At 35.6% G+C, this 21999-nt stretch overlaps 1 protein-coding gene across 4 annotated transcripts in view; it reads left to right on the top strand.

Annotated features, from left to right (window-relative positions):
• The window catches only part of NDFIP2 (Nedd4 family interacting protein 2), a 58193-nt gene that overhangs the window by 23130 nt on the left and 13064 nt on the right, over positions 1-21999 (top strand). For 2 of the 4 annotated variants that reach the window (XM_040539112.1, XM_040539106.1), the window contains exons 4-8: positions 2281-2340; positions 5522-5609; positions 14053-14177; positions 17229-17295; positions 21121-21226. In XM_040539112.1, coding sequence (XP_040395046.1) covers positions 2281-2340; positions 5522-5609; positions 14053-14177; positions 17229-17295; positions 21121-21224 — 444 coding nt within the window. In that variant the 3' untranslated portion in view covers positions 21225-21226. The remainder of the gene's footprint in view (positions 1-2280; positions 2341-5521; positions 5610-14052; positions 14178-17228; positions 17296-21120; positions 21227-21999) is intronic. The other 2 variants (XM_040539127.1, XM_040539119.1) reach the window with 1 other exon arrangement.

The raw sequence follows: 21999 nt of genomic DNA, 5'->3' as shown, positions 1-21999 counted from the left end.
TGCCTGGCTTTGGCCAAATTCAGTTGCTGAAAAAAGAGTTTCCATAGTACATGCATACAGCTTTAAATTTAATACATTTGTGGAGATTGTCCTTCATGAACAAGTTCAGACTGCTCATAGTTCTGAAGGAGATGGGACTTGAGATGTTTTGTCACAAGAGGACGTTTGCAGATGTCTTGTATCAGAACAGGATTATCAGGCTAAAAGTAAATGCACTGTATGACTGCTCATGACTACTTCTGGTGAAAACACTGGAACTGTGAGTTTCTGGTGTGCTGTGAAATAGTTTTATTATTCTCGGCCTTTGATCAGTAGATAATCATGAGGTTATTTGTATTAGGTAGAAGGGTAAAAGGACAAAGACCGAGTCTCTAAAGCTTACAGCTTACATGTTTTGTGAAGAGTAGTCTGGTTTTGGTTGGTCAAAGAGGTAACTAACTTAGTGAACACAGGCAGGGTGAGGGAGGATGGGTCTAAGTCAAAATGAGAAAAGGCAAAGCTGAATGGAGAGCATTAGTATGTAAGGAGCACAGAGCGATCTTAATGAGAAGCAAGAGGGAAAAGAATAAACTTTGGTGGGATTGGTGGAGAAAGGAAACCAAATGAAGACAAAATGTGGTACTGTAAAAGCAGCTGAAGTGGGTGAGTGAGAAAAAGAATAGGAATGGAGAAGGAACACTGATAAGATTATGTTGCTTTGTGAGGAGGCACTTGTGGAGCTTAGGGAGGGAAATGACTGTATTTGGAAGATGTGAGCATAGTAAAAAAAAAAAAGTGAATAAAATGATTGAGCAGTCAATCAGTAAAGAAAGAATTGCCAAGACAGAAGAACAGTAAGTAAAATGGAGGTGAGGAGGAATCTAGATTTTAGAAGTAGGAGAGTAGGTTATGGTGACAAAGGGATGAATGAACTTTTGCATGAAGCCTGTCAGTATACATGCTTTTCCAAAACACAGAGAAGAACTCAGGAAGTGCTTACACTTAAGTGAAATTTGTAAGAATTTCACCTACTTACGAAAAACGGGTAGGAACACACCATCTTTCCACCAAAGCAGAAATTAACTGGAAAGCTGTAGACTAAGGCAGTACTGTATCAGAAGCTGCCTCAGTGTACCTAAAGGCCTCAGACTGCTAAGGATCTCAGATTTGATAGTTTCTGCTTGTTTTGCTTCTGTGTTTTTTCTTCTCTTCTTTCCTATTGCTTCTGTGTTTTTTCTTCTCTTCTTTCCTATCCTTTTTTTTCCCTCTTTTCCCTTTCAGCACACACTCATGCATAAACGCACAAGCTATATTAAAGACTCGGTATTAAGACTGTGGAAAAAGTCACATTATGGTTAGGGTGGTGGTTTGCCATCCAGAGGGGAAGGATTTTGATCCTTAGCTCTACATACCTGTGGAAGAATAAGTCACATGGACTTTACTAGTTTGCAATTGTTTTCTCATTTTCATTGTCTTTGAGATCACAAGCAGTGACATCTGCACACAGTGTCTGAGTTATGTATTACATACTTTGCAAAATGTACACAAACTACATAATGTATTTTTTCCATTTCTAATTTTCAGGTTTATGAAATTAGTGCTTTAAGGATGTAAATTATGTTATGATGTGCCTCTAGCTTCCTGCTTGTAAAATGAGGATATAGTGCCTCTTCACTACTATAATGGGAACAGAGGCAAAGAGTTAGATGCCCTTATATTATCTTGAGTGACACATGAAGCTGGTAACTATTTCATGGTACAGTCAAAAGTGTGCAGTAAAGAAGGCTTCAAACCTATTAATTGAACAAAAGAAAGGAAAATGGTATAAGAAGATAGTTCATTAAATGTGCTGCTTTCGTACTCTTTTCCTGAATGAGGTAGGGATGTTATGGAAAAAAAAATTACTGTAATCACATTATAGACTTCGTAGTCCCTGCATCCATAGATTGTATGAACGATCCAAACTTAAAATTTATGGGTGCTTTTTGTACTTGATTTTGTGTATTTAATCTTAAATATTTACACACAATCTATGTTTTTATTCCCTTCAAAGTCTTCCAGTTAGCTCAATGCACCAAAGAAATTGTAGCAATCCTTTGTCATCAGTTGTGATAGCATTAGTTATGCTGGCTTTTCATCTTGTCCTTTTCAAATTCTAAAGGTCAGTTTTAAAAGGTTAATTTAAACGGGCAAACATATTGCTAACAGGTAAATGGCTTGTTTGTATGTTGCAATGAATGGCTTTTACTTGATGCTCTTCAGTTGCATTTGTCTTACGTTTTTCTGTTTTTACATGCTTAGCACGCCCAGTTTAGGGAGTCTAGGAGTCTGTTTGATGAAATATTCCTCAGTCGTCCCGAGGTATGGTATAGTTCTCTCTAGTTTAGACTTTAACTATGAATTTTCCTATTGGCAAACAAATGCTTCTGGGTTTCATTATGCCCCCCCACACCTCCTCCTCCTTAACTTCTCCATATTGTTTTGTATGCTGAAGATATCATTTATGGATTTTACTAAGTAACTTGATCCTTTTTCCTTACAAGTTTTTCTCTGTAAATCCTCTTCATTGAGAAGAGTTACCAGTTTAGCTACCCAAAGGGTTACTGAAAACACTGTTTCTTTCCTTGAGTAAAGGTGGTTGTCTCACAGTATGCCATGCTAGGTTTCAATTTAAAAGAAGCTACAAAGCCTTGGGGGAAAAAAAAAAAACAAACAGCCCTCTTTTTGTAAAACAGCTACAGAGAACACTGTTTCCAGAGGAGTTAATAGGTTTGACTTCAATAGATCCTGTGTAGTATTTCATATCCTTTAGCTTAAAGAAATTCCTCTGTTTGATATGCTATTCATGTTGATAATATATTTTGCTATTTAACTGTTTCCCTGGTCATAGGAATACTAATTTTTCTGTTTATACAAATTTCAGCATATTTAACAATAAAATGAATTGTCTGTGATCCTTACAACGGCTAATTTTGTCAAAAATCAATATAAGATATTAAAAAAGTGCTTTATTTTTTAGGAGTTTGCATGTGTGTATGGATAAACTATGTGTCGATAACTAGTTATCTCTATATAACTAGGTATCAATGACATTCTCACTAAGAAGAAAATATAAATATAATTATTCAGTAAATGTCATTAATATAAAATAGAAGTATTACTATAAAGTTGCTCATTTTCTGAGCATCAGCTGAGAGGACAGTCATTCTGCATTGTCCCTTTTTATTCCTCAAAAATGGGACCAAAAAGGTGGCAAACAATTATTCTTTGAAGAAAAGTTAGGACTGTTGACACTAACTAGATTAAGTGAGAGCACTGTCTTGCAAAGGACAGCCTGCATTAGTGGGAACTGAGCAGTGGGACTGATTGTAAAACCAGATACTAAGTGATGTAAGCGAGGGCTGAATCTGGTTTAAAGGTAGGAAACTTTCATTTCATTAAAGATTCTGATAATTTCAATATGCCAATTTTTGGAGATGGTAAATAGAGCTTAGTTTACTATACTTGTCTTTTGACATAGAGTACAATAAGTAAGTTGCTAACGCTTATTGCAAATGCCTGTTCTCGTGTCCCTGGATTATTTATTGATTCACATTTCTTATGCATGTTGCTAAGGCTTACATGTGTATAGAGAAACCTGTTAAACTTGTTACTGTAGCTAAGCCAAATCTTGTTTTTCAGAGGGAACAATTTGCATAGAGCAAATTTGATAACTGATGTGGAAATGCCAGTATGAAGTACAGTAGCTAGCAGGTTATTTTAAAAAAATGTTATTTTACAGAGCTTCTGAAATTAAAATTGAAAATAGTCTGAACTTGAAAGCAAAACTTTTGAGGCATACGCTTCTGATATAAACATGTTCAAATGTAGCCTTTTGTTTAATGTATTTTCAGTCCTTCCTTCACTTTTTCCCCATCAGTCTTGCAGCTGCAGCAAAATTGTGCTAAACAAATTAATATTTTCATAATCAGTTAAGATGACCATTTAGGGACATCTGAAATTATGTACAGTTGAGTTATGGCTTCTTAAGATTGCTGTTTGACCAGCTTTTTGTGATTTCATTGGAATTGTCTGTATGAACAGCAATGTTTTTAAAATATAATATCTTGTGATACAGAGGTCTGGTTAATTAATCTGAAAGGAAAGAGAACAGCTGGAATTTCATGGCCATGTTATGAAGGGTAGTGCTGGCTGCCTGGAGTTGGTACAGTTTGTTCTAGCATACTTTTAACTGTAATCACTATACCCTGGTAGATTAATTTGCACTGTTCACAAAGGTGAATATGTCAATCCCATGACAGAACTCTAGATCATTGTGACTGTTTAATGCCCTTTTAGTTATGAATATATCCATATATATATATGTATAAAACATGCATAAAATAACATTTGGTACAGTGAGTGAATAACATGCTAAAATCAGAATTACACTATTTCAGTAGTAATTATGCCCATTCACCTAGAGCAAACAATAAATCTCACTTTAATCTTCCTTGATATAATTTTTTATTACCATTTTTAATAGGATACTTCTTACCTCAGTTCCAAGTCATTATATTCAGCAGTTGGAGAAAAAGTACAGGAAAAGTCAAAGAATGTTACTCCTGCTTCTGTCTAGATCAGATTGCTACTGTTACTGGCAGCATTATTTAACTTGTATCATCCTGTGTTGTTTTGCTGTTATTTACTTAACATATTGTTTAACTGTTCTTTCTAGTTTTCATCACGCTCTCTTTAGTGAGAGCTGCCATAATGAAAACTTCTGTTTCCCAGCATACAGAACAGTATATAAGAGCTACTAAGCCCTGTTGAAAAATAAGCACTGAAAAACAAAACAAACTCATACTTTCCGTATTTTAAGATCTAGTATTTTGACATGACCAGAGAAATTTCTGCGTTGTTTTGACTGATATCTCTGTTTACTTTTGTGTAAGTTAAGAATTGTCTTTTCTGAGTTTAGAAGTCTTTAAAACAATTTTAATGTACTCATGCCCTCTAGTGTCCTTAGAGGTTTTCTTTGCGTTACGTATGTTTTGCAGCAGGTTGTTGGATAATCTATAAATTGATTAGTGCTGTGCTTTTGCATCAGCAATATTAAGATACACCTTATTCTAAATCTTTATAGTTTGTAAAGTATTAAAAGGCCTTTCTGTCAGGAAAAAAAATAGAACATACTATGTAACGATTTTATCCAATAAGTTTTTAACATCTTGGCTGCATACCAAGATGGTTGCAATAAGAAGGGGGAATTCTGCTGGTTTTGATTTTAAAGTACTCGTCTGAAATAATTTCTAGTTTCATTTAAGATGAATATATAATATGTATCTTCTACAGCAATTTTGATTTAATTCTGGGCTCTGTCAACATAAGTACCAATAAGCCTTGTTTTATTGATATGAATTATTTTTCTTTTGAAGTTCCTTGATATGGACATATTATAGAAATGTCAATTCTTTTCTAGATCTAGAAACACAATTTAGTCCTAAAGATAGTTATTCTAAAATAAATTTTTAATTAAATTATCACTAACCTGTAAATCCAGGAAGAAGAGTATCCACCACGAGATGATTTCAGTGATGCAGATCAGCTTAGAGTGGGCAATGATGGCATCTTCATGTTGGCATTTTTCAGTAAGTTATCTGGTACTGCAGACCTATTGAGGTATATCTTAATTTTACCTTATTTCTATGGAATATGGGAGATAACTGTGATAAACTGAATTAATGTACTGTAATGAATTACTATTACTTTTACCTGTACAGAGATATAAGCACTTACTGTTCCAGGTGTAGCACGTGTGTTCCGCTTATTTTTCTGTGGCACCTGTCATAGATAAGGGGACCAAAAATCACAATCTTCTGAGATGTAATAAGACTGCACTGTTAATTGTGAATTGAGTAATCCTGTCATCTTCTGGTTGGACTGCGACCTTTAAAGGCTGGATCACAGAAATCTGGCCATCAATTCTTAGAAGTTTTAGAGAGAAATGATGTACCATATAGAAACTACTTGTGTTAGTGTAGTGAAGTTAATTATGGAACAAGTCCAGCCACACTTACTTTCAGGTTGAACTAACCACTAGCATATAAATATGTACTCTTAGGTAATATGTGATTGTAGCTGGCGCTAATTTTACAATTATTCAGGCCCTGTGTGCGTTGTGCATGCCTTGTCTTATAACTTACCTACTGTGTTGAGCAAACTTGGATTTAGCCACTGGAAATTACTTGTAGAAAAAAGCCGTTTGTTTTTCCACTTACATATTTATTTATCATTTCTAAAGATGTTTCCCTGTTCTGAAATGCTTCTCTGGCAGCCTTTATGAAAGTTTGATGTGGGGGATGCAGCTGTTCTTTTTAGCATTCATCAGGATGAAACCTGATTGGTTATCCATTGAATTTTGGTCTGAAATAGGTCTTTCAACCGAAATTTCATTTTAGTTCATGTACCTTGTATGTCTTTCATAGTCTCTTGATTTAAAAGCTAGAGGTCTAGGTTATAGAACTTTTTGAAAGCTTTTTAGTGTTGATATATAAATCACTAGGACAACTGGGGGATTGCGTCTTCGGATAATTTTTTTTATAATTTTTATATGTCACATAGCAAATACACAAATATGTATGTACGGGAACAGTGACTTTTGTAGTCTGGCCTCTATCTATGTAGTTGGACCATAAAAAGGGTATATATTCTTGGGGGTGAAGGGTTTTATTCATTTTCTTTTTTCTTTTCTTCCCCTGCCCTATATACTACAATGTCTTGTATTTAACTTATGTAAGTTCTGTATTGTGTGAACTTGCTCTTGCAAGTCTTGGTTCAGGCCTTCATTAGCACTGCACTGGGAGGTCAAGTGGGTGAATTTTTGGGTCTAAAATGTTTTAAGTCCTTTATATCAGAGCTTAAAACAGACTTGTTAGCTTGCAGTTAGGAATATAGTAGTAGTAAAACTCATGCTATGCAGAAACTGAAGCAGAAGCAAAGACTCCATTGATATTCAAATGCAGTTGGCCAAAACTGCACACCCAGAACCTTGTGCACATCTTCGAGAATGGAGAGGCTAATTTGGATAAACTGGCTTCTTCCTCTTCAAATCAGTCATTTATGTGACACTGACTGCACAGAGCACTACTTTTACATATTTGTCAAAAATACCCTGTAGATCATGTTTTTTCTTGATCATTTTGAGACTGTGTAACTGACAACTTTGATCATCTTTGAATGAAATGCATAAAATGAGTGCTCTCAAAATTAAACATGTTGCAAGGTATATATAAAAATATATGCTTAATTGGTCTCTGTGTTAACTGTTACTGGATACCAGTTACGTATGGGAATTTATATAGTTTACTTGGTGTTTGTGTTCACAGTATGAGGAGTTAACGAAAACTGGTTGCATGTATAGACTTGTAATGTTCATTTTCAAAGTTTTTTTTTCATGGTGAGATTGGAGAATTAAATAAAAAATGAGCTTAACTTAATAAGGTTAGATCTTAAATAGTGTGTGATGTATTCATATAAAGAGATCAAAGTCTTCATAAATTTGATGTATGTAGACTTAAGGAAGCAGGAGTTGAAGTGAAATTTCCAGAACAGCTATCTGTGGGATTTTTGTTTTTTTCCTGGCTGGAATATGTTTAAATGCTGGAAGCAAAGGTGGCAGAACACTGAGAATCTAGAGTAAATTTCATCATGTAGTTAAAATTCAGGACAACAATGTCAGGAGCTGTGGTGTAGTGAGAGAATTGTGGAAAGAATGACTTGTTCTAGATGAGCTCTCCTGCATCCTTTCTGTGACTGTTAGGTACAACACTCGTAATAAGATCCTGGGGGTTGATTACCTTTATTTTAAGTATAAAACAGAATTTAGCTTTTGTTACCTCATTTTATTCAACCAAAATATAATCAAATGCATTTTTTACTGTTCTTGCCTACTTGCTACAGTCAACTGGTGATGAGTAGCTACCATCTAGTGGTAGCTGCCTAAATTGCAAAAATATTTGTCGTGAGGCCATCTAGTGGCCAGATGTCTTTTTTGTTTTATTTTGTCTTTTTGGATCTTGGTGCATGCAAGTTATAAATCTGTTTCTCATCTAAGTTGAAAAATACTGTTGTGTTTAGCATAACTAAATAAAAGGAGACAATATAGTCTAAAGAATAAAAGCCCTTTACACGAGCAGGTATTTTGAGCATCTTTTCTGTGTTTGTAAAATGTCTTTGGGTTTTGTGTGGTTTTTGCTTGAACACTTGGTTCAGAAACTTTGTAGAAAAATTTGGAAACCTACCTATTTTATCTCTTAAGTGGTGAAACTTTTAAGAAACTGCTGTCACTTTTGAAATCTGATTTTGTTGATAAGTGAATAATCTGCTCTCTAATGGTCAGGGCTGGTGTCTGTCAGTTTCTAATGTGGAGCTAAATTAATCTATGGAGTCAATGCAGCAAATTATGCCACCAGACCACTTAATATATTTTTCATTTATGTATTTTAGTCAGATGTGACTTATACAGCATAGTATAAACTTTTCAGAATGCCAGAGAAATAAGTTAGTAGGTGAGTTACTCTGAGTAAATTTTGTACGCATAACAAAAAGGAGGAACTTCTGAGCTGTTTCTTATCATTTTGAACACAGCTGTAATGGTGATAGAGAAAGTAACTGTCATGCCCAAAAATGTTTTTTTTTTTTTTTTGCTTAATGTGCACATAGTGGAAGTTTGAATCATGTCCGATTGGCTTATCCTGGCTAACTGACAGTAATAAAAGGTTTTTCTCTTGTATTTAAGGAGTGCTTTAGAATATTACCAGCATTTTCACCTGTGGACCCCAAAATAATTGTGGAACTCATTTGGATTCTTTGAAACCATGGAAGAGAGTTTTGGGCAATCCTTGCTCTGGAAAAACTAAATATTAATTTGAATCTCACAAATGGTTTGATAAGGAGGTAGAAAAGGAGAAAAATGTTTGAGACAGCTGAAGTTTAAGTTCTCATCTGGAGATGTCATTCAAAAGTGAATCACATGTGGCCAGCCAATTTAAACACATCTACAACTTGACAGCAAAAAAAATATCTCATAATACAGAGAAAACGTAAATGTAAATTTAGTCCAAGATGTTATATTGGAACAGATAACACCTATAACAGAGGTTCAGAAATTAATGTTCACGCTGTTTTCAAACCTAGTAGATGCTTCAAATGATCAATAAATTGCATACAAGCTAGGATATCTACCTGGGGCATTGCAAGCAGGCATAAGTTGGGAGGCAGAATTGTAGCACAGGCCCCAGATTAGCACAGCCTCCTGTTGTATGCTTCCTGAGAAATGGTAAGCATGGTCTAAATTGCCAGTGGGACGATTCCTTTGTGTGAATTTAGGAAACCTGACTTTGTGCATGTATTAATGCTATGCGGGTTTCCCTTAGACATGCAAGAGAAACTAAGGGAAAGTCATTTGACTGAAATAGCAAATGTTGGAAGGAGATAAAGGAATTGTGCTTGTTTCCCTCTGATCATCGGGGAGACTGGCTGACCTTTGCACACAATCACCAAACTTCTTTCTTTATGCAGAAAGAAATTGACTTCTGTGGTTTCTACGTATGCATTGGATGTAATACAAAATAATTGGAATGAGGAAGCTTCCAATTGGGCATTAAGAGAAATTTACCAACGTGGGTAACGAAGTACTAAAGATAAACTGCCTAGGGAAGTTTTTGAATGTTCATCGCTGAGTCGGAAAAAAAAAAAGAGGCTGGTAGCAAATGCTGTCACTGATCATCAGCAAACTTAAGGTGAGGCCATCAGGAAGGGGGAAAAATCTATACCAGTTCAGGAATAGAATAAATTCTATGCAGAAGTGGGAAGAACATTTTTTAGTGGTGCATGAAAACTATTATTTATTACTGTATGTTTAGTAAACCTAGGCAAGGTATGAAACTTTAAGATCTTTTGGTGTTTGCCGTATATTTAAGAAAAAAAAAACACAACTATTTGGACAGACAAAGCAGGGAATAAAGGACATAATTGAGCATGGTTTCATTTTGTATATATAGTTGCCATTTTAATAGTGTCACAGACTTGACCTGTGCTTAAAATTTGGAACCAGCATGTGTTTTCAGACCAGTTCTATGTTTAGTATCATGAAAAGAAGCTAGTAAACTTAAGACAAGTGATTAATGTGAAGCTGTGGAAAGCTAAGTGGAAAAGATCAGCAAGTGAGGTGAAAAGAACATTGAAGAAGTAGATTTGTAATAGTATGCTTGTCACTACTGTTGTATCTTCTGATGTATTGCAATATGTACACGAGATTGAAAAACTCAGTTTTCTATGTTTACTCTAAATTGTGGGAATAGAATGAAAGGATGTGACAGTATTGGGACTGGTGCTGTTTAATATCTTTGTCAGTGGGATTGAGTGCACCCTCAGCAGTTTTGCAGATGACACCAAACTGAGTAGTGCAGTAGATACAAGAGAAGGAAGGGATGCCATCTAAAGGGAACTGGACAACCTTGAGAAGTGTGCCCATGTGAACCTAATGAGGTTCAACAAGGCCAAGTGCAAGGTGTTGCACCTTGATAGGGGCAGTCCCAGACATGAGTACAGACTGGGAGAAGAACTCACTGAGAGTAGCCCTGCAGAGAAAGACTTGGGGGTTCCAGTGGACGAAAAGCTCGACGTGAGCCAGCAGTGTGCGCTTGCAGCCCAGAAAGCCAACTGCATCCTGGGCTGCATCAGCAGAGGCATGGCCAGCAGGTTTAGGGAGATGATTGTCCCCCTCTACTCTGCCCTTGTGAGGCCCCACTTGGAGTGCTGTGTCCAGGTCTGGGGCCCCCAGCACCAGAAGGATGTAGGTCTGTTCGAGCGGGTCCAGAAGAGGACTACGAAGGTGATGAGAGGGCTGGAGCACCTTTCCTGTGAAGAAAGGCTGGGGGAGCTGGGAATGTTCAGACTGGAGAAGAGAAGGCTCTAGGAGACATCATTACAGCCTTTCAGTACTTAAAGGGAGCTTATAAAAACGATAGCAACTTTTTACACACACAAAAAACTTTTTTTTTTTTTGAAAGAGGTGGTACTCTTGATGGATTAATAAAATAGTAATGGCAAAGTATACTGCATCATACATAATCTCTGCCTTGCCCTATATCTATTAGAGTATAAAAAATACCAATGGATGTAAGGTTGTTTGTCAAAACCAAGTTGGATAGTGTTACTCCATTTTTCTTGGAAGTGCAGATGGATAAAACACTTGATTTTTTTTTTTGATTTTTGATATCAAAAATCGTATGCTGACCACTGCCCCTCAGAAGAGGGCTTTGGTTTTTCAAATAGCTTATGGATGACCTTGTTTGAAGTGTCAAATTCTGAGACTTATGTAACATTTAGAACATCCTACATTTTGTATTTCAACTGTTTTTTTTGCACTACAAATCAGAAAGAAATAAAATGTTGTAAGCACTACAAGATATCAAGAAGACTTTTTACTGGAGAAAAAAAAATCTTTAGTTTATCCGTCTTCCTCTTGAAAAGCAGCTTCTGTCTTAAATTTATTAAAGGGAAGAGGCCAGTAGTAGAAAGTTGAACTCAATTATGAGTCCAAATGTTAGTCATGTCTGGGACAGGATTTTAAAATCATTAAGGTTGGAAAGGACCTCCAAGATCATCTGGTCCAACCATCACCTTTCCACCAATGTCACCCGCTAACCATGTCACTAAGCACCAAATCCAACCTTCCCTTAAACACCCCCAGGGACGGTGACTCCACCACCTCCCTGGGCAACCTGTTCCAGTGCCTGACCACTCTTTCTGAGAAGAAATTTCTCCTAATTTTCAACCTCAGAAACACTTTTTGTTACAGAATGCAGATGGTTGCATTTGTTGCAATAAGAAGCTTGCACAATTTATTAGTCTCCATCTTGCAGACAGAGAAGGCAGTAGATACTTCGTTCCATTAGTCTCTCCTTATTCTATTTTCTCTGTTGGTGTGGTGGGGAACTCATGCTATGGTTTATCAACGGCAATACGGAGATGAAAGATGTAGACTGCTTTTATTGCAGTAATTATGTGAGACAGAAATTTTACATAAATTTACTTTAGTAACTCTTTCCAGATGCAGTGTAGGCCACAAAACTCAGAGAATTTGCATCACTGACAGAGGATATACATGGAAACTATGATGGAAGAAGATAGATAAATGAGCCTAATCTTGATGTAGAGAGTTTGAATATAGATTTAAAAAAAATAATTTGTTGCAGTCTGATCAGAAGCTGCAGATACATTTCTGCAAGGACAGAATTATTATTTTTTAAACAGAATGAGACAATAAAGATGATTTTAGAGGTAGAGATAGGACACAAGGGAGGGAAAAAAAGCAGTGGGAAATATTGAAAACACGTTGACTTTAGCATTTGTTAAGGTGATGCAATGCCAAGGAAATGTTGGGGGAAGCTCCCTAAGGTGTTGCTTAGGTTTTACAGAGGTAGAAGTAATGATTTTCTCATATTGCTGAAGACATGGATTTTTGATTAGATCCTCACTGCAGAATTTTTCTAGAAATGGACAGAAACTTATACAGAAAACAAATCTCAGTATTTATAGTTCATTTTTTTAGAATGTGTGAACATTTTTTTAGAATGTGCTGGAAGATGATTCCTTGTCTTTTAAGAGTTGGGCAAATAACGTAAGCTTAAATATCTTTCTAATACTCATCCAGTGACTGTGGATTCTATTTTGAATATTTGTCTAGGTTAATTTGAAAGGAGGATAAAATTGTTGATGTGTTTAAATTTTGTTATAAGAAACGAAAGAACTTTTCTTCCCTTCATATACTTTGATTGGGAAATTTTTTTTTTATTACGTGCGAAAATAGCTGTTAGGTACTTTAAATCCTTATCTTTTTATGCATACATTACAATTGTAAGTATTCTGGGGATTCCTGTAGTCCATTAGAAACTTGTCTGTCTTTTGTCCTCTTTGGCATGCCTATCAGTGGAGCCATGATCAGTCACCCTTTGCAGCTTGAGTAATAGGGAGGACGGGACAGAGCAGTAGCTTGTTATGCTGAGGCAGGAACAGACACATGCCGAAGAACTAGCTTCCAAAATTGGTTACTCTTAAAAGTATGTTGAATTCAGAGAGCTTGCTTAAACAAGGAAAATCCTGCATTCAGAACAGTGTATCTGAGCTTTCTCAAATGTAAATGCTTTTCTATTTTGGAAAGCTAGGCGTTAGGATTGTGAACATGCTGTTCTGTAGCTGTTATGTAATTAAATGCTTACTCTATTTTTTATTAGCATTTGTTCAAGGTTTTTGTTTGTTTTGAAGATTTGTAATTATCATAAAAGTAAGTTTTCTCATCACTACCCTAGGCAAGATGTTTTCTCGCTTGTACAAAATGACTGTGGCGATGATGTGAAGTCTTCCAAAATTTCTTTTGGAACATCAGTTTCTTTACAGTTCCACTTCAGTTTTACAGACTGATTGAATTTTGCATTTGTGGGCTTGGACATAGATCTAAAAGAGAAGACAGTAACCAATGGAACATCAGCTTCTCAATTTATCTTCATCTCTATACTGTGTTTAAAGAGCAAGATCAGATACTTTATTCTGTTTTATCCAAACTGGATAAAGCTGAATATGCAGCCTTGACGCATGCATTTGTGTGCATATAACTCTGGTTTTGGTTATAAGAGTGTAGCAAGGTTTATTTTTTGTTTTAATCCAGATTTGTATGCTATACTCCTCTGTTTGCATTTACCTTACTTGTCTAGTGTCATTTGGTCAGATTTCTGTAGCAAAGTAATACTTTCCTCTGTGTTGGAATGTTCTGTTGTTTAAAGTGGTAGGTTACAGCCTGTTTACCATTTGCTTTATTATTAAGTGACTATACCATTGGGAATGTCTAGGTTCAAAGTAAATCTCTGAAATCTTGAGTTACTGGAAGGGAACTCCTACTGACTGTGTAAGCCTTATTAGTTTATAGCCTTATTAGTGTATAACCTTATTAGTTTATAAGTGAAATTAATGTTAAGTCTGTTTTCTTAGCTATGCAGATTAACAGAAGCTACTGTTTCTTTTATTTTATAGTGGCGTTTATTTTCAACTGGATTGGATTTTGTTTATCCTTCTGTATAACAAATACCATAGCTGGAAGGTATGGCGCAATCTGTGGATTTGGTCTCTCCCTGATCAAATGGATTCTCATTGTACGGGTATGTTTCTTGATTCTGCTTGTAGAACCAAGCCATAATAATTTACCAAGGCATCTATAGTAAAAGAATTAAAAATAAGTATATTAAATTCTGCAGTTAACGGAGTGAGTAGAACTTTCTCTAACCTCCACTTTAGTAGGGAATTTACTTACTAGATTTTCGTACGTGTTTACTAAGAATGAAACTGAGTCTGTCTTTATCTGATTTATCATTTTGTGTTGATCTTCCAGCTAAGATAAATGGAGTGACTCATTCTTAGTATTTAAAAAGCATGCAGAAGTGGAGCAAGTACCAGAAGTGTCATTCATATTACTCAGAAAGTGTTCTAAAAGAAAAACATAAATGGTGGCGCAGTCTATCAGGGAAAAAAAAAGTGAACAAAAACATTTCTCACTTGTATCTTACAGGGGAAAAGAAAAGCACATACATACTAAATTGAGTCAAAATCAAATATGTGGTCGCATTTTTACCAGCTCAGATACTCAATTTCTTGATGCTTTTAGTGTGAGACTAGATGGTTTTTGGAAAGGTATGTTAGCTAAGTGGAAATTCCTTAGCTGACTAAATGGATGCTAGGTGAAACTTGGTAATTCTTTCTGAACTTGAGTTCTACACATCTCTGAGACACAACGTTAAAATCCCATCCTATCTAACAAAGAGAAGGATCTTTGGTTATTAGTAATCTTTTATGCCATGCCAACTCTGATTTTTTTTTCTGTATGTGCTAGTAATCTAACTTGATTGGCTGTTAGTACAATTAGTGCAAGGATTGTAGAGAGGAGAGATTACCTGGTCCTTATGGCACACATCCTGCATCCTTCTTACAGCTGAGAGGTACTTTTTTGCTTCCCCAAGGCAGAGGAATCCTACCAGATCAGATGCAGTTCTGGTGTAATTAGTTGGAATTTGGAGTTTGGAATGGAGTTTATCGCAATGGGCATGAAGACATGAATTTTTCAACTGTGTATCCATTGGGGCTATTTTGAACTTCCCTTGAGGCATACTAAACAGAGGGCAGAACTTGCTCATTGTGTCAGTTTTATTATTCCTGTCTACTTGAGAATGTGCTCATAACAACCACTAAAATGAATACATGCTAAACTTCTTTAAGGAATTACTGAGTTTTGGCCTGCATTTAAAATCTTGTGTATAGTCTGTTACTAATCTCAAAATATTAGAGCTGACCAGTTCCAAGACCTCGGGGCTGCTTTTTTCATAGTCAAGATAATAAACCTCCTGTGCTGTATCCTCTTCTGGAGAAAATAACAGAAGCGCATAGGATATATGCCAACAATTTTGTTTTAATGGTGACATGCAAGTGTGCATTTGTACACAAAATTGTATTTCCTTTGCTTCAAACTTTTCAGAAAGCTTGCACTGAACTTTCTCACTCAGGCTCAATAGTACTGTAGTAGACACTATATAGTGTCTAAACAGTTCTAGTTTACATATGCTTTCTCTGTATCGCTTTTTATATCCAGAAAAAATAGTGTTGGTTTTTTTCTAGGAAACAAAAGCACAGATTTGTGGTTCAGTAAATTCTGCAGCAATGATTTCTTTTGCTTAAAAACGTGGGAGTAATGCATGTTAGGCCAGTAGTTAGTTGGTTAGTGGTTTTAATAAATCTTCTTTCCAATTAAATGAAATTGTAAGTTTAAAAAAAAAACATGCTTAAGAAAATTTACAATATTGACTATCAGGTGAAGTGGGATTCATAATGCAGTGAACTTTCTTGGAGTTGAATATTCATTTGGTCTTTTAATGAACTGTCAAAATACAAAATGTTTAGTCTGCTGAATAATAGATATGCTAGTATTTATATAGTGATAATGTAAATTGTTCTTTTAATTCAATTTGGCAATTCTGTTTCTTTACCTTTTTTTTTTATTGAGCCTTTAAAAAATTCAGTTGATCTGGCTTTATTTTGTAGAAAACGTGAATCTCAATGCATAGTTACTTGAGGGGAACAAAAACCCCTCAACCCTTTTTCAAAAAACCCTTTTAACAGCTCTGATTTTTATTTGGTTGAATATGTTGCCCAGTATCATCTCTGGTTATTTTAGAGAAAATAATGCCTGAATTACTTGATTTCTTGGTTGATAACTACAGAAATGCACTGGAAATGACAAATAGGATGTGCTGTTGCAGGATGTAATAAACTTACTGAATGACAGTAGGATGGGAAGTGTATGAAAAGTGTGCAGAGCTACTAAAAAGGTTATTTTTTTCCTTCTGGCAACTTTTCACACATCTCTTCATTCCTACTTCTTGTGTGAGTTTTGGAGACATTTGATTAGCCTTTTTTATCAGTGAAGCATGCAGTCTGGAGTCGGGTAAAGGCAAAGATACCTGTCTCCAATACCATCACACCCTGCCTTCCAGCTGCCTCCCACATCAGAGAGGACAAAACTGTCTACCATGGTCACTAACAGGAACAGTTGAAATGCCTCTTCAAGGTTCATTTAGTTGCGTTCAGCTCACTGCTGGGAACTGAATGCTGGTTTGAAAATGAAAAGACTTTAATGAGTTGGGGGTCTTTATGGGGCTGGTATTCTTGGCAGCGATTAACAGTAGGGGGTATACAGAAGGTCAAAAGCTCTTCTTTTGAGGGGTCAGCAGAACATCCCTGTCTGATAAGATTAAACTAATGTGGCTTTTGGTGTTAATATCTAAAGCAGCAGGCTGCCGTAATGTGTTCAGGACGGCAGGCATAGGGTGGGGGGGGTAGGAAATTGACAGTGGTGATTCATTATAATAGAAAATGTCAGATGATTCTGGCAAGTAATATATGCAACATATACATGTATATACATGTATATATACACGTATATATATTTTAGAGCTTTTGAAATAACTTTGCCAAAGACCACCTGATACTGGAAGTGTTATTTGTATGTTAAACTATGGCACAAATACCAGTTTTCTATTTTAGGAGAATACAGTATTTTTCTTTAAATTTCGTTTTTCCTCAACTTCCTGTATTTGCATAAAGCATTAAATGTGTCTTAGTCATCTTTCTTGCTACAGCTAAGCCTTGTGTATGAATTCCAGTTTTCAGATTACTTTACTGGATATTTCAATGGACAGTACTGGCTTTGGTGGATATTCCTTGTACTTGGTAAGTGGCAATGGAAAACATTTCTGTTTTGATGAAGTACTTAAAGATATATCATGTCCTTGTAGCTAGAGTTCTGTAACATGTTTAGCTATATGTTTTTCTTTTGCTGTTGATAGTTTTGTATGCTGTTCTTATTTCTGTAGTGTTCACCAGGTTATTACCATAGTGTTACAGTGTGGAGTGCAGACTATTCAAATAACTTTCAACTCAAAATGTTATTCTACATTTGTAATTACGTACATACCTGAGACTTGTAGCTTGTGCTTTTTAATCTGCTCATGCTCATCTAAGGGTGCAGAATTGTGTAACAAAACCTCTAGGCTTTATGCAGAGAACGCAGTGAAAGTGATACCAGGTACTTACATATATATGCTTGTATGTCAAGTTTTAAATTTTATGAAATGTGACTGATCCTAGGAAGGTGGAGTCAGTTGTCTTGTACACAGGTCATGAAATGTCCTTTTCTACTCCTTTGAAATGCATGCTGCATCAGTAGTTACTCAGTCAGACAAGAGAATGGCTTCATGCTTGCTGATCACAGTGCTTCCATGACGTTAGCTTTTTCTGAAGAGGTCTGCCTGCCTGTGTTCAAAGTTTTATACACATCAAGTTCTGCCTTTGTTTGTTTTTAATTTTGATATTCCAAACACCAATCATTATAATTTTTTTCTTACTATGGATTTTGTGATTTGAATGTGAAGTCTGGAGTGATATGTTTTTACAGGAGTGAATGCTACTATCCGTTTTATTTTCTTGCTCTGGAAGCATAGTAAGCTGCTGATGATTCAGTAGGTGGCAGTCTTCCCTTTGAGTCAGTTCAACTGAGGGCTAACAGCAAATGTTGGAGTAAAATGTTAGGTAATTTTTTTTTTTGAAAGAGAGAAAGATCCTGACTGTTTCTGATTTATTTGTTTCACAATAAATGCCAAAAATCCTTAATAAAAAAAAAAGTTTTCCATATCCTTCTTTCAATACAATTTAAGAGTATTCATCAGATTTCTTAATAGCTTGCTCTACCGTTGTATACTTGGCTACTTGAGGCATATAGAAAAAGTTGTGCATTTGTAGGTCTTTTTACTAGTCTTTCACAGCACTTCTCACATTCGGAAGTCAGATCACTTAGATTTAGGAAAGCCTTATTTTCAGCCTGAACTGTTAGAAGACTTTTCTTAAACTCACAAAGTTTGCAATAAAAGGCACTGTGTGTATCCAGCAGTTAGCATTCCCTTGTTTTACAAATGTTTTGCATGACATAGGCCAACAGCATTTTGGAACACTACAGAAGAATTTACCCCAATAGACCTACTTAATAGGAAATGAAGGACTATTATCAGGTCATGGGAGTTCTGCCAACCAAATCTGTATTTCATTGTTTCAGATAACTTTCTAATCAGAACATGCTAAGTAGTATATCCTGTGTCTCTTTCAAAGTGAATAAACTGGAGCCTTTCTTTTGGATGATCCTTTGACATACTTGAGCCCATGTATTGCTATCTTTTTCTCTCTTCTGGTGTTCACCTATCTGTTTATGTTCCCTTTACTTTATTTAAAGTCTGGAAAAATTTGCTCACGCTTCATGGAAAAGTGAAATGGTCTACTTCCAAAGACCTGTCATGCACAGTGAACAAATTGGAGAGAGAGACAATTTTCATTTTTAAATTTAAATGTTAGCCAATGTTTCTTTTTGAGGAACACAATGGAAAGTGTTTTTTTTTTCTGTGGTGTATTTTTTTTTCCCCTCCTCCGTTAAACAGCGAAATATAAAAGTATGGGTTGAACTTGGGCTGTTTTCCCAGCATGTGTAATACAGAAAATATGCTTTCAGGCACCTTAAAATCTTCCTGTCCACCTTTTGCTGTTTCAGCTGCTTTTTAGTTGAATGTAGGACTATCTCTGGTAATGTCTGGGTGGCAGCTTTGGTAGAAGACTTTTGATCCAGATCCTACTACATTCTTCTCCATGCAGAATTCACCTTAATCACAGAAATGTATCTGTCTTAGATCAAAGTTAGCAGAGCATTCTCTGGGTAGGTTTTTTCTTCTTGGGTGTGTGTCCTATGGAGGCCTGGGTTTAAAGAAGCAAAAAAAGTAAATGCTTTTTGCTTGCCAATTTTTATTTTACAAAATAAATGAGCGTAGGAAACAGTCAGGGTCTCAGCAGGGACAGCAGGAAGAAAAAGTGCATCACGTAGCAAAATATCAGTGTAACCATAGAGATTGTTTATTAAGATGTAAGAGAACAGGATGTAATCCTTTGCTAAATTTGTTAACTTTTGTTTGGATTTTCATTTGAACTTTTGGAATCTCAGTATATATGTGTATATATCTTAAAGGAACCTACATATTCATTTAAACATATAAATGAACCCAATCCCTGTATAATAATTCTACACGTGGAATTGGGTTATCTAGTTCCGATGTATTTATGATAAACTTAATTTTCTGTTTGTGGTCAGCTTGCTTTTTAAACACAAAGGTGCATAGCTAAACTAACCAAAGACTTTTCCCGGTGGATTCAACTCAACTGAGTATTGATCTTATCCAGAGTGTTGTCTTATGAGCAAGCACCAGATGCACTGTAAGAAAGTACAAGGATTTGATGTACCAACATCTCAATCTTAGATGATAAAAAATAAAAAAATAAAAATTAAAATGTTGACGGTCTCTTTTTTCCATAAACTTTGAAAATATTTGATAATACCATATTTTTTGATGCATGTCAAAATGAAAAATGACCTCTCAAATGGATAGCATGACATTTATAGTTAGGGGAAACACTGAAGTTTCTTCATCTGCCCTGCCCTGAACCTTTAAAAATTGGTTTTCTCTGTCTGAACCACTGGCAGTAGGCCCTTGCTCAACTGTGGGGAAAAAAATAGGGGCCTGCTTAGGGAGTACAACCTATTCTAGGATGAATTGTTCTCCAGATTTCTGCTTCTCTGCTATATGTATAATTCAGATTTCAACCCCAACATTTTGGGCAAATTCATCTGTTGGATCAGGGAGAATCCAACAAAGGTAAAATAATCTGTTGGAGTTTCATTAACAGAGAATGGAGCAAAGAGCTGTGTTCACTATACAACAGTGTGTTTTTCTGGGTTTGTTTGCTGACGTGTCCAGCGTGTGAATCTGTGTTGGTTTAAAAAAAAAAAAAAAACAAAAACAAAAACAAAAAAACATATGTTAGTTATTTCCACTGTTGCATCTGTAAATTGTGTGACGGTTCTTTATCTCTTGCTCTTATTATTAGAGCAGAGATATTCTTTCAAATGTGGCTAAATTTAAACATTTAAAAATAATTTAAATTGTGCAGTTGACAAAGAAATCATAACACACATTGAGTAACTTTCTTCGAACTAACTGCTGTTCTTTCTCCTCTTGGTCAGGTGCATATTTCTGGATGGTTAAATCTCAAACCGTAATCTCCTACAATTTATTATTGGCTTGTTGCTAGAACAATTTGTACTGACTTGTTTCTTCTTTTCTGTTGACTAGCAGTACATTTTTAATCTTAAACATTTCCAAAGTATGTTTGGAGATAATGTGGAACGTATTTTTTTTCTTTTTTTTCCTTTAAGTTTTTTTCATGTAGTCTTTTCAGCAGATGATACGTGAACTCAGAATGCATGTAAAATTTCAGAAAAGCCTTCCATAACAATATATTCTTATATCACGCAAGATCAAAGTGGAAGACTTGCTTGTTAAATTTGTGAGTGCGTAAAGATCTCACTGTTTTTATAAAATCTGAATTTTTTTAATAATCTTAAGAATTTGTAGGATACTTTAGGTTGATATAATTAATTTTGTGCATTTTCTACACTTTCAGGACTTCTCCTGTTCTTTCGAGGCTTTGTCAATTATCTTAAAGTCAGAAATATGTCTGAAAGCATGGCAGCTGCTCACAGAACAAGATTTTTTTTCTTGTACTAAAGGTAAGCAATTTTTAGTATTGAGATGAGATTCTCTCTCCCAGGCAAACTGAGAAGAATACAATACTTTCAATTAAGAAGAAAAAAATCAAACTTCAGTCACATGTCAAGAACATCTTGCTGTTGCATGATTTTTCAACATCTGTCATGAATGTTGCATATGTTCTACATATACTTGAAAATATCTTAAGACTCTTGAAATCATTAAATTTGAAAATAAACAATGTGTCCTCACTGCTGCCCCTAGTCCTCCCTGGAACTAATGTTCAGTAACAAAAACAAAGCAGAACTGGTTGTTTATCTTATGCAAGAATCCTCTCAGGACACTGTACTTTTTGTAGGAAAACTGGCTTTAATAGTCAACCTGTTGTCAGTGTGCTAGGAAGCACTAATCTGCCTGCATGTTAAATCTGATTGACATGGGTCTGAACATGCAAACGGTAGATAAGTATTGCCTCTCTTTACATGACTGGTTTAAGATAGTCTTGTACAAGGATGATTATTGTGTATGCAACAATGTGCTTTATATATCCTTTCAGGTAGCTGACTAATCAGTCTGGCACATATCCACTCTTTTTTTTAAAAATGTGCTTTATCCATTAGGTGGACCTATTGGACTTCTATGTATCTTAAACTAGAGGTCTCCATTTGTGTTTAACTTTTTACCTAAACTGCACGATGAGTTAAATTTAAATCCAGAAATAAGTACTGTAGCATCTTCACTGTTCTGCAGTTTACCTAAAATGTTTTAAATGCTGTCTTTTGACTTAACTGTG

The sequence above is a fragment of the Cygnus olor genome, chromosome 1 (assembly GCF_009769625.2).
Source record: "Cygnus olor isolate bCygOlo1 chromosome 1, bCygOlo1.pri.v2, whole genome shotgun sequence".
Lineage (NCBI taxonomy): Eukaryota > Metazoa > Chordata > Aves > Anseriformes > Anatidae > Cygnus > Cygnus olor.
Note: the sequence above shows the minus strand (reverse complement) of the source record. Positions and strands in the feature narration are given on the sequence as shown.